The following is a 13588-nucleotide window of genomic DNA, read 5'->3' as shown; positions in this document are numbered from 1 at the left end:
CCATATATGGGAACTAGTCTTTATATTTTCCAATATATTGAAATGTATGCATAGACCATACATGTCTATATATTGATACATATAAAAAATATTTTGAAACCAAGACCAAAAACGGCACTATATTTTTACATGTAATAGTTTGTCTTTATAGGTTCAAATATACTGCAATATATGCATATACCAAATATGTATATGGCCTATATCGCAACATATATAAAAATATATTGGGATGTTTTTTAACATTGTATATTTTCCAATAAACAACCATGACATATGCATGGACCATGCATGGCATATATCTGTACATATATTTCCAATACATTTTCCCATATAATTGGAAAGTCATAGATCATGTATGTTTAAATATATGTACCCAGTATTCATCTCATATAAATCTAAATACATCATGGAGGATATTTATAAATATAAAATGTCATATATTACAGGATATAAACACATATATATTCATATGCAATATATTGCAATATCTGAAATGCGCAATTACTTATGTATTATTCCATATATTGAAATACATTACAATTATTGATGCAATATGTAAATATACTGTATAATATCACCAATCACCAATATATTATTCCATTTATTGTTTGGACATTTTCAAATATAAAATATATTTCAATATATTGTAATTCCATATATTGAATGTAATATATTCTAATATACTACCATGTGTTTCATTTAATGTATTGGTAAATATATTTTCTTTCTTTAAGCGATGAGCCGGCATACAGGCCATCTGTGTGTGTGTTGTTTGTTTTTTTTTTATAATGAGGTCCCCCCCCCCCCCCCAGGGCCTGCGCTTCCCGCTGTCCCACCTGCAGGCCGTCCGGCAGCTGCTGCTGGCCGAGCGGCTGGCCGTCGCCGAGCTGCTGCTGCCCTCAGCATCCGACCGCCTCGGCCTGGTCCTGGCCCTGTGGACCGAGGGCCTGCTGGAGGTCTGCTAGCATCCACACAGTCATCAAGGGATAGTTCACCCATTTCGAAAAAAGCTGTTGTGTAGGACGGTAGTGGTGCTGTCTTCCTCTCAGTGTTACTGAGTGCTGGATACTGACTGGATGCTCCACATGCTGACTGTTAGCCTCCTGCCATTGAAGTGGACCCCCACTAACAGTCTGAAAAATAACTGCCTTAATGCACTCAAAGTGTTAAATAAGCAGAGCTGGTGTTTGATATATTAGAGTAGAATTTTTACAGCCTGAAACTGTGTTTAAAAAAAAAAAAAAAAAAAAGTTGACCGTTTAAAAATAAAAATCAACACATGTGTTTTCCTGTGTGGTGTCAGCTCTCTGTGTCGGTCACATGTGGTGATGCAGGACTTGCAGAAGTTACCGGATCTGTCCAGATGGTGACTGAAGGAAAAATACAGTTTGAAACAGTAATTTCAGTAAAACTGTCCTCTGAATGCACTCAGTTACTGTATCTGCATCTTTAGCAGCTCTGGTAAAGTGATGCTAAACCTCTGAATGGAAAGTGAACAAAAATTGTTTTCTGACAGCAAGCCCGGTGTAAACAACCAAGTTTAGTTTTTCTCAGCTGCAGAATAGTGATGGGACGGTCGCGAACGAACCGGCTGTAAGAGCCGGCTCTTTGAAGTGAACGACGGGAGCCGGCTCCTGAATGGGAGCCGTTTTTTTTTTTTTTTTTGTTTTGTTTTGTTTTTTTCAGGAGCCGATTGGTTATTTTTTCTGCGAAAGCCGCACGTGAATGGTCAAGATGTGGGGTGTCGTGTGTCTGCGCTGAGCGCTTCACCCCGGAGCGGCAGTTACACACACACAGCACATACGAACAGGACAACAGGAGGGAGGGAGACGAGAGAGAAAGAGAGCAAGGGGCCACAAGGAGAGGCAACAGGAACGCGCTGGAAAGGTGTAGTTAAGAAAATGAGTGACAGCAGGAAAAGGAGTAAAATATGGACCCATGTCAATTTTATTGACAATAGAAAGGACAACTGCTGCTGCTGTGTCTACAGCAATTTAATTCAACTGTAAATAGTTAAAAGTTTGTTTTTGTATTTTATAATATATTTTGTAGCACTATGTAGAGTGAATAAATAAAGGCATATTCACATAATAAACATATACAAATAAATAAAAAACATAACGTGTTTTTTTTGTTGTTTTTTTACATTAGTAATTCATTTTACGCATAATTTTACATTATTGTTGTACTTGATACTTAATTATAATTATATTAATCAAATCTTTCAAATTAAGACCTTATTACCTTTATATTTATACATATATATATATAGAGAGAGAGAGAGAGAGTATATTAAAAATAAAATTAGTTTGCATCATTTAAATATGTAATTTACTTACATTCCGTCTATATAAACGCTGTTTTATTTCAATGTTTAAAAAAAAAACAAAAAAAAAAAAAAAACGAATTAATTCTTGACCAAAAGGATCATTGTCCAAAAAAATGTCCAATCATTTTCTTTTTTTTTTAGAACTTTTCAGTTCAAGTAAGAATTATAATAAATGGCAAAACCTGTTTTAAACCATTCTAAATAGAGGTCATTGCTATAGAGTGAGGATTCAGTATTTTGGGTATCAGTTTCTTCTTAAACAAATATTAAAACAAATATTTCACAAAGGAGAGAGGATAAAACTTAATAAAATAATGAATCTAATTTTTCAAAAATAGTAAAAAAATGGAATAGGAAATATTTTAATAATTAATATTGAAACTGATGGTGTCTTTTTAGGGTACACTGTTCTGATTGGATATAGATTTCTATTTCCAGGGCGTAGTAGTAGCAGAGGGATCCAGGTGGGAGCTGTTGGATTCTCCCATGAGCCCGGTGAGGACATGAACGCGGCACAGGTGAAAGTGAAAGTTTGGTTGAAGGTTTGGACGAGCCGCGACCAGGAGGCTCATCGTCATCATTAATGTTGGACTTGTCATGATGTAGAAGAGCTGCACACGTTCGGACGTCAGGAGAGGATTTCTGTTTCATCTTTGAGTTCAAGTCCAAGAAGAAAGAATGAAACAAAGAAAGAAAGAAAGAATGAAAGAAACTTCCGTTTCTGCTGTGAGTCGCCGGTTTTGTCTGACGCCATTTTCAAGCTGAATTTTTCACTGTTGGGTTCATCTGTTAGAAATACATGTAAAACGTAAAGCAGTGATCATTTTCTTTGTGGTGATGAAAAAAATCTCATCAAGCGGTAAAAAACAAATGTTAGCCAGTTCCAGTGGTGTAGTCTAGTTTATTCTAGCGGGTATACGCGCGCGCGCACGTGCACACGCGCGCACACATGCGCGCACACACACACACACACACACAACGTTAGCTCCAGCTGTAGTGTCCCCCGAAACGTCACGCCTGACGGAAGCCCCTATGTTCCAAAAGAGCCCGCTTCATAACACAGAGAAGGCGACTTTATGAACGGGAAAGTGAACGTTATGTCTAAAAAAACATACTGATATGTATCTCTGCGCATTTTTAAGTGGTTATACGGATATTCGGGACCTTTTCTAGTGGGTATACGGCGTATCTGCGTATCACGTAGACTACACCACTGGCCAGTTCTATACGTCAGACAGCACGTTTTTAAAGCCGTTTAATTCCGTTTATTCCACAGGAAATTCAGACTGATCTGTCTGTATGAAACCCGCCACTGGAAAATGTACAAATGGATAAAGTAATTCATAAAAAATGCATGTCTCTTAATAGTTTTCAAAGTGAGCACGGCCCCCTGTGTTCCCACAGCCCTGAACAAGCCTGTGGCTTTTTCTTTTTTCCAGCCTGAACAGAAAGCAAAGTGTTTCCTGTTTGTCAGGGTGAGAACAGGCCTCTGTTCCCTCAACACAGAAAAGAGAATAAGGGTCAAACCTGTGGCCCCTTAACAAGAAAGCATCATCTGCTTTGAAGATTTGATGGAAAGGAGTTTGTGTTTTTCTGCTGAGGCTCTGTTCTCTGAAAACAACAACAAAAAGACATGAAGGCAGGGGCGTAACCATCATTTTAGAAGTGAGGGAGACAAATTGTTCAGAAGTCTAGTGAGTGATTTATCATCCTCTCGCATTCAGTTGCACCTCTTCTTAGCAGCTAAAGAACCACATAACCATAAACAGCACAGCACCAGGGAACCGACTTTAGTTCTTTAAAAATTATGTACTATCAAAGTCAAAATCTAAAATCTAAAGCTGCCAAGTTCTGGTTGAGTTGACATAGAATGACCCTGGTGCATCTACAGGGTGAGCATCCAGATAATTCAGTGCCAAATGAACACATTGAACCAGGGTGGGAATTGCACAATTTTAGGGGCAAGGACATTTGGCCTTTGGTGTTGCAACTTTTTTTTAGGGCATTAAGGCCACATGCCAGGGCACCAAGGCCATTGAGTAAAATGTGTGGACTTGTAACCTATGCTATGAATAAACACCATGAATTCATACAAGTGAAACAAAAAAAAACAAAAAACAAAAAAAAAACATCACACACAATGTGATTATACAACTATACTGAAGCATACTGTGGGCATTTCGCTCTCAAAATATAAAAGTTTTTTGCTCATATTCTCTCCATTTCAGTAGAAATACATGAGATCTGACGGTAACTAGTCTTTGTCAGCCAGCCAACTTGATCTTATCATGTTTTCTAGACATCCTGATTTCATAAAATTGAATAAATATCACACATAGCAACACAAAACTTCTCTGCTAGCTCAATCACGTTGTAACTAGAATATCCGCTTGAAAAAGTATTTGTTTTCATGGACTGATAGTTATACTCCTGCCGACTTCTCAGTCACTTTAATCTAACAGGTGCCGTGAAAACGACTCAGCAGCACAGCTGATCTTTATCTACAAACAACTTATATTAACAGTTATATTCAAATACAGGCTACTGCTTTCCAGTGTCAGCGCCAGAACAAACATCTATCATTCATAAAATGATGATGATGATTCATAAACTCACCGGCAGATGTTTTATTTCAGCTGGGGGTGTCACTCCAAGTTAACGTCAGCTCCAATTAATGTGGCTAAGCAGCAAAAGTAACAACAGTAGGCAGTAACATTAAGGCTGACGAATTAATTAAATAAGTGGCCTAGGCTACTCATAAAGACTAAACAAATTAATAATGATTAATAGGCTAATTAATAACTTATAACATTAACACATTAATAACAAGAACAAAGTTACAGGCTGCACATCTCCGTGGAAAATCTTCCAGGTACTGTCCATGGTGCTGAATCTGCCTCAGCAGGCACTGTCCGTGGGAAATTTTACAGGCACTGTCCATGGTGCTGAATCAGCTGAGGCAGATTCAGCACCATGGAATCTCCCTGTAAAATCCTACAGGTACTGTCCGTGGTGCTGAATCTGCCTCAGCAGGTACTGTCCGTGGTGCTGAATCTGCTGAGGCATTTCATTCTCTTTATTATAGAAATTAAAGTTCCATAATACTGGACAGGAAGCCAAGACAGTACCACCACTGTAACATCCTCTCTAAATACAAACTATTAAGTTTTGACAATCTAATCACTTACTCACACATTCGCCTGGTCCATAAAATAATCCATAATGCTGCCCCCCCTCCGTTGAAAAATTATGTTGTAACCTGCTCTGAGCAGAGAACAAGGACCTTAAGATCGGTAACGAATGGGGACTGCAAAGTTCCACAGAGGAGCTCTGCTTTTAGCCAATCCGCCTTCTCCATCAAGGCTACCAGAGAATGTAACAGGCTGTTTGTTTGTTTTGTTTTTGTTTTTGTTTTGTTTTTCTAACTATTATATGTGTTACCTTACAAGAACCATCTTGTATTTGTCTATTACCATTGTTGGTATTTCCTCATTGTAACTCTGTAGTTCTGAATTACCATGGTTGGTGTTTAAAATATCTGCAATCACATTTGATCCATGTCTTTAATATTCTGCAATGGCACTTTACATTATAATGCTAATAGGTTTACAGTATTCTACATTGGCACTTTAAGTATGCAATAATAATTTCTACTACCTAACTGGCTTTTTTTACACTGCACTTTACATTAGGAATGGTTAGGTTGTTTATTTATGTATGTATGGCCTGCCTGTAGTGTTTATGTTGTGTGTATTGGTATGTGATAGGTGCAGGTCTGTTTGTTTTAACAAACAGACCTGCACAGACAGATGGAAATTAGCTTTCTTGCTAAATCTGGTGCACTCATCTTTTTATTCCTTTGAATAGCTAATGAAAGTGCACACTGTCCTTTATAAATTGAATAAAATAAAAATAATAAAATAAAATTCACGGAGGATCTTGTTTAGCTCTTCTTTACTTACAGCTGAGAAATCAGCTGTCTGCCCGGTGTTTGTCAGGTAGTCTTGTAGACATTTGATGGCCCAAGACGTTGACCGGGCCGTACCGGCTTCATTTCCTGACCTTTCCTGCTGATCCAGCTCTTCACTCGTCACTCTCGCGTATCTCTCCTTTTTCTGTTCTGTCTTGTCGTCCTCGTTCTGCCGTTTATCCAAACTTAGGTCGCCAAATAAATCAAAACTGACAACAAAACAGTCCATTATGCAGACTAACAAAGCTGACAGCGGCTTTTGATGCGGGTTTCAGTGAAACGTTTCATGTTGCCATGGAAACCACACAGACTCGGGCAATAAGATATAGGCAGAGTAATATTTTCAGTGATGAGGTATTTTTCATTTGAGCACGGCTAGCTGTGCTGTCATGTTCATTTGAGCACTTTCTAAACGTCTGATTGACCAATCAGATTGCTCGGTCGGATCTATGTGTTGTATAATGGTTCTGCGCGCATGCAAAATATTGCTATGCTTCAAAGCCACCAACATGAGCGGAAATTCAATTCATTTTGGGTCGGCTTTCGCTTTTTTCCCCTCGGGATTTTCTTGCATCCATGATAACCGTGAGAGATTGACTATTTGGGGCACACTGACCAAATTGGCAGTGAGGTGTACAATTATTTTTAGGGAACTACGGCCAGAGCGAGGGGCATCGACGGCCATGGCCGTCGTGTCTGTGGTATAATTCCTAGCCTGCACTGAACACCAAAAGTTCTGTAAAACACCATTCCTGTTTAAAATTATCAGCACCAAAATTAAATGGAAGTGACAAGGTAACAGGGTAGGCTAATAAGCCACATAAATTAATTCAATGGCAAGAAGTGACAAGTGAAAGTGACACAATAAACATATCAACATTAAGATGTAACTATTTTATCATTTATTCTATCAACTATGACAGCACAGATGTGCAAAATTAATCAGTTAAGAAAAATGGTATGACCTATGCCTGCTGCCTAATACTATATATATAATAATATGTGTACAACAATAGTGAGCACATGTTCTGTGCAGAAATGAAAGAGGAGTGGGTTTATAACTAGCTAGCTTAGCTAACTAAATTGACATCTATTTGTCATCTTTTAGCCAAGTCGTAGGCAATAATATACAAAATAAAATATAGAATGTCTCTGTTTTAGCTAAACATTATCTACATGTAACAGCATTACTCAGCTTACACGGTTTGTTTGGCAAAAAAAACTAACTGAAGTTTTTTTGCCTCTTGGCTGGTTTGCTCAATTTTGAAGCACAATCTCTGTCTCTGATGACGTCAGCGGTGTATGTTTGCCGCCTTAGCTCCGCCTACTCGTGATGCGTTAAAATTAAAATGTAGAATTTCACTGTAAGGTTCGGGCTGGGTGATAGAGACTAAATCAGATATCGTGAAATATTTTGATCAAATACCTCAATATGGTTAATGACGGGATGACTGCTGTTGCTCTGGGAAAAAAATCAGAGACTGAGATTTTAGATAATTCTTTTTTAACGTCTTTATTTTTCTGTGAGTGTAAAATATATTCAGAAAAAAGACGGAGTGAACCAGTGAAGAGCAACATGAAGACTGGGACAACTGTGTGTGTGTGTGTGTGTGTGTGTGTGTGTGTGTGTGTGTGTGTGTGTGTGTGTGTCTGTGTTTCAGTGTGCGTATTATTAAAGCTCTGTCACCTGCGTGAATTCACTTTATTACTTTCTGAGACATGGTAATAAAAAAAAAAAATGAGCAAATCAGCGAAAAACAACAAATAATTAGCAAGACGTTAATAAAAAAAAAAACATTACATTTACATACATGAGATCAGTATAAAGAGTTGCCAGAAATAATTACAAAATGAGAAAAACATACTTTTGCAAAATAACATTGTAGGAATTGAAGCAGAAAAAACAAAAAACGTATTATAAATATACTCTTAATATAGAACAAACAAACAAAATAACAAAATAATTTTTGTTTCCACAAAAATATGTTGAAATACACATTATTTATGTGACTGACTCCATTTATTACAGTTAATGCCTGTTGTCCATTAGGAAACTAGAACATCAACCCATATATCATCCCTTTGGTGTGTGTATGTGTGTGTGTGTTTGTGTGTGTGTGTGTGTGTGTGTGTGTGTGTGTGTGTGCGTGCGTGCGTGCGTGTGTGTGTGTGTGTGTTTGCACCTCTTAGACTGACTTAAATCAGAAGATGAGTGACTGTGTGGAGGAAGAGGAGGGCAGAGCAGCGTCTCCAGTGTCCAGCTGTCTGTCCATGAAGAGCGACCGGTCTAAAGATAAACCTCTAGAGTTCAGTGCTGGACCTGGACCTTCAGACACAAAGTAAGACAGCTGTTAGAGTGCAGTGTGTGTTCACTGTTTTCTTGTGAAATCTGTTTGTGGCGCATGGAGAAAGTAGACATGACCCCAAAACTGATGCTTCAGGTCATGAGCCACATCCGCTCTTTTACACTTTTACTTTTCACACACACACACACACACACACACACACACACACACACACAAAAAGGCTGCGACCAAATCATGAGCTGTTGTGAGCGACTGGGAAAGCTGGGAGCACCAGTGCTGCCAGTGGAAAAGTTAGTCTGGAGCCCTGATTTACAAGAACTAATAACATGTTTCAAACATTTGTGTTTCCAGAGGTTCCTACCGCAGAGCAGAGTCTGCAGTGTCCAGCTGTCTGTCCATGAAGAGTGACCGGTCTAAAGATAAACCTCTAGAGTTCAGTAATGGACCTGGACCTTCAGACACAAAGTAAGACAGCTGTTACACTGTGAGCCTGATGGAATATGATGACATGAGATTATATAGCAGAGCAAGTAGTGAGGAGATCAAGAAAAACAACTGCAAAGAGAGAAATGACTGCTCCCTGCTCTGCAATCCAGCTGTTCAACCAAAACCCATCTGGGTCTGTGCTGTTTTCCACAAACTATGATGCTGTTTGATGTTTTGCACCAAAACACCTGAGAACATTTCCACTTGCACCTGCACTCACAAGTTCTTCACACACCTGTGTCTGAAGTTTAGATTCACATTGACTGACAGATAAATCTGATCCTGTGCTGCTCAGACTGATGTGCATGTGATGCACTATGGCTCACGTCACACACACACACACACACACACACACACACACACACACACACACAGGCCAAAGCCCACAAGCCCATGACTGGAGTTAAAGTGTAGATCCTCCTGGTCAAATATTACTGCACTGCCAGTGGAAGTTGCTCAGTCATTGTTTTTACTTGAGTTAAAGTAATCTCTTTTAAAAAATACTTAATTATTCAAAAGTACATTTTCATTACAACATCAAGGTTCAAGGTAAAAAACACAAGGTTCAACACATTGCTGTATTATTTTCACACTGCATTTACAGAACCTAAGAACTCTTTGAAAAAAATATTGTTTCTAACTTGGACTAAATTTCAGCTTTTATTTTTTCACCTCTGACCTCCAGATGTGTCAATGAAAATGGGTTCTCTGGGCAGCCATAGCTCTCACCTTTGCAGACATGCCCACCTTCTGCTAACAATATTTTTTGCTTTTGTTGTTGGTCAACTTTTCTTTTACGGATTGACAAAAAAAAAAAAAAAAAAAAAATGTCCTGTCAAGATCTTGGATTACTGTATTTGTCATAATCTGCAGCAAAAACTCAAAGTGGATGTCATGCTGTTTACGCGGACATTTTTTCTTGTAAATCTTAATTGAATTAATATTAGAATATTGCAATCCATGTAAATGCAGTCACAGAAAGTGACATAAGAGACCACTTATGACCTTTTATAAAATATTTCAGAATTCAGTTAAAACATAATGTTGTCTAAACATAAACAAACTGCTTTCATCTCCACAGGGACAGGAAGAGGAGTCGAGGTGATGTGAAGGAGCAGCTGTCCTGCTGTGCTTTGTGTCAGGAGCTCCTGAGGGATCCAGTCTCCACCAGCTGTGGACACTGGTTCTGCAGACGGTGCATCACCTCATACTGGGACCAGTCTGATCCATCAGGAGATCCTGCCTGTCCCCAGTGTGGAGAAAGATCCAGAACAAGACCTGGACTGCAGACACCCAGTCAAACCAGCCCAGTGGACGGCGGTCTGCAGGAGGTTTTAGACGAGCATAAGATCAGTCTGAGGAGGAGATGTGAATTTGTGACAGAAGGAACTGCTGCAGCAGGAAGTGGAACCCCCCTCAACAGGATCTACACTGAGCTCTACATCACAGAGGGACGGAGGGAAGAGGTTAATACCCAACATGAGGTGTGGCAGCTAGAGACAACATCCAAGATGGAGACCCTCAGTGACACTCCAATCAAGTGCCAGGACATCTTTAAACCCTTACCTGGCCAAGACACACACATCAGAGTAGTTGTGACGCAGGGCGTTGCCGGGATTGGAAAAACCCTCTCAGTGCAGAAGTTCACTCTGGACTGGGCAGAGGGCTTGGAAAACCAACATGTCAGTCTTGTGGTTCTGCTTTCGTTCCGGGAGCTGAACTTGATCAAAGATGAGCGCTACAGTCTTCTCCAGCTGCTCCGTGTTTTCCATCCAACATTACAGACGGTCACAGCAGAGAAGCTCGCCGTCTGTAAAGTCGTATTCATCTTTGACGGCCTGGATGAAAGCAGGTTTTTATTGGATTTCCAGAGCAATGAGGTCGTGTCTGATGTCACACAGACATCATCAGTAGACGTGCTGTTGACAAACGTCATCAAGGGGAATCTGCTTCCCTCGGCTCTCCTCTGGATAACTTCCAGACCTGCAGCATCCAATCAGATCCCTCCGACATGTGTCGACAGGGTAACAGAAGTGCGAGGGTTCACTGACCTCCAGAAGGAGGAGTACTTCAGGAGGAGGTCCAGTGATGAGGAGCTGTGCAGCAGAATCATCTCACACATCAAGGCGTCCAGGAGCCTCCACATCATGTGCCACATCCCAGTCTTCTGCTGGATCACTGCTACAGTTCTGGAGCACATGTTGACTACAGACCAGAGAGGAGAGCTGCCCAAGAGCCTGACTGACATGTACTCACACTTCCTGCTGGTTCAGACACAGAGGAAGAGGCACAAGTACGATGAGAGACATGACATGAGCCAGCAGGAGCTGATGAAGACTGACAGGGAAGTTCTTCTGAAGCTGGGCAGGCTGGCGTTTGAACATCTGGAGAAAGGCAACCTGATGTTCTACCAAGAAGACCTGGAGGAGTGCGGTCTTGATGTCAGAGTGGCCTCGGTTTACTCAGGAGTGTGCACAGAGATCTTCAAAACCGAGTGTGTGCTCTTCCAAAGAACAGTCTACTGCTTTGTTCATCTGAGCATTCAGGAGTTTCTCGCTGCAGTCTACATCTTCCACTGTTACACCAACAGGAACACAGAGGTACTGGCCAGAGTCATGAGAACACACAAGAATAAAGGTATTGACAAAAAGCCATCGTTGGATATCTTCCTGGAGACAGTCATGTCTGAAGCCCTGCAGAGCAGAAATGGTCACCTGGACCTCTTTGTTCGTTTCCTTCATGGCCTCTCACTGGAATCTAGCCAGAGGCTCTTAGGAGGCCTGCTGGGTCGGACAGAAAGCAGACCAGAAGACATCCAGAAAGTCATCAGCAGCCTGAAGGAGATGAACACCAGCAGTTTTTCTCCTGACAGAAGCATCAACATCTTCCACTGTTTGATGGAGATGAACGACCTCTCAGTACATCAGGACATCCAAGAGTTCCTGAAGTCAGAGAACAGATCAGAGAAGGAACTCTCTGAGATCCACTGCTCAGCTCTGGCCTACATGCTGCAGATGTCAGAGCAGGTTTTGGATGAGTTGGACCTGAAGGCGTACAACACATCAGATGAGGGACGACGGAGACTGATCCCAGCTGTGAGGAACTGCAGGAAGGCTCGGTTAGTCCTGATGTGAAATCAACATTATACAAACAGTGTAGAGCTGCTTCCATACCTGACACCATCAGAAATACAATAAAGATACGTAGTTCTCTAAATATTCAGGATAAAGGATTCTTTCTGAGAGAAAAAATATACTTCAGGCAGTCCAGGGTAAAAGGAGGCAACATAGCAGCTCACCCCTACAATACTTCAAAATCAGAAGCAAGTTTTTGCTGTGTAACTGAACTTGAACATCAGGTTTCTACTGCTTGGTTTCTTATGTATCTGAAAGAAACTGAATCAGGTCAACTGGACTTAGTTATATGTCTAGAAGACGTTTTGCCCCTTATCCAAGTGGCTTCATCAGTTCACGCTGTTCACTAGACCAGACTGGTAGTTTGACTACCAGTCTGGTCTAGTGAATAATGATGTTAATGCTCAGGAAAAAATGGAAAAAATAAACATGACTTGTAACAAATAATCTGGAATGAACTTCTCACTCAGACGCACTCAGGAACAAAGAACAAAGAGATCCTCCTCACCTGAAGAGCAGAGAGTGAAGGAGCTCAGGAGACTTAATACACCTGTGTGATTATAAACAAGCGCCCTGATAAACAGTCATTAGTAATATGGATATGATGAGTGAGCAGGCTGAGGCCAATAACAGAGCAGCGAGGAGCGTCTAATAAGTTGAGAAAACTGCATCCCTTTACTGTAATGCAGCCTTTAAAAGCAGGAGAGGACAACACTGATGCCAGAAGATATTATCATTATTAATGCAATTGTTATAATAACTATTCAATTGGTTTGTCCTTCCTTTTGGAATATTTTGAAAAATCTCTGACTGATAAATATCCAAAACACTGGAAATTATAGCTCCATATTTTATTCTTTATTCAGACTGAGGAGCTGCAGGTTGTCAGAGAGCAGCTGTGCTTCTCTGGCCTCGGCTCTGAAGTCCAACCCCCATCTGACAGAACTGGACCTGAGTGACAACCAGCTGCACGATTCAGGAGTGGAGCTGCTGTCTGCTGGACTGGAGAGTCCAAACTGCAGACTGGAGACTCTCAGGTCAGACTGCACTTTTTAATGATGTGTGAACATGTAATATTCTGTTAGCTGAACAGGAGTTTTACAGGCCTACATCTCAAATAAAACTGTATTTTCACACAATCCTTGTGTGTTGAAATGAAAAACTGTGAACCTGAGTGATGATATTACACATTACTTCAACATGCAGGGGTCCAAATGGCCTCCGTCTGTGGGAATCTGTTTGAACTGTTACCCTCTGGCAGGCGCTATAGGTCCATCAAATCCAGAACCACCAGATTCACAAACAGTTTCTATCCATACGCCATAACCTCATTAAACAAACACAGATAAGAATCCCTCCCCTC

General features: G+C 40.5%; 1 protein-coding gene and 1 pseudogene across 2 annotated transcripts in view; both read left to right on the top strand.

The window, feature by feature from the left end:
• riox2 (ribosomal oxygenase 2) overlaps positions 1–13588 on the top strand; it is a 46017-nt gene that overhangs the window by 9431 nt on the left and 22998 nt on the right. Inside the window, exon 10 of one of the 2 annotated variants that reach the window (XR_003929317.1) lies at positions 813–950. Coding sequence is in view for 1 of the 2 variants with exons in the window: in XM_030068090.1 (XP_029923950.1) it covers positions 813–956 (144 nt within the window). In the remaining variant the exon portion in view is untranslated. Of the gene's footprint in view, positions 1–812; positions 957–13588 lie in introns of those variants that run through there. The other variant, XM_030068090.1, reaches the window with a different exon arrangement.
• LOC115371555 (protein NLRC3-like) overlaps positions 8508–13588 on the top strand; it is a 23408-nt pseudogene continuing 18327 nt past the window's right edge.

This window comes from Myripristis murdjan, chromosome 14, assembly GCF_902150065.1.
Source record: "Myripristis murdjan chromosome 14, fMyrMur1.1, whole genome shotgun sequence".
Classification (NCBI taxonomy): Eukaryota; Metazoa; Chordata; class Actinopteri; order Holocentriformes; family Holocentridae; genus Myripristis; species Myripristis murdjan.
Note: the sequence above shows the minus strand (reverse complement) of the source record. Positions and strands in the feature narration are given on the sequence as shown.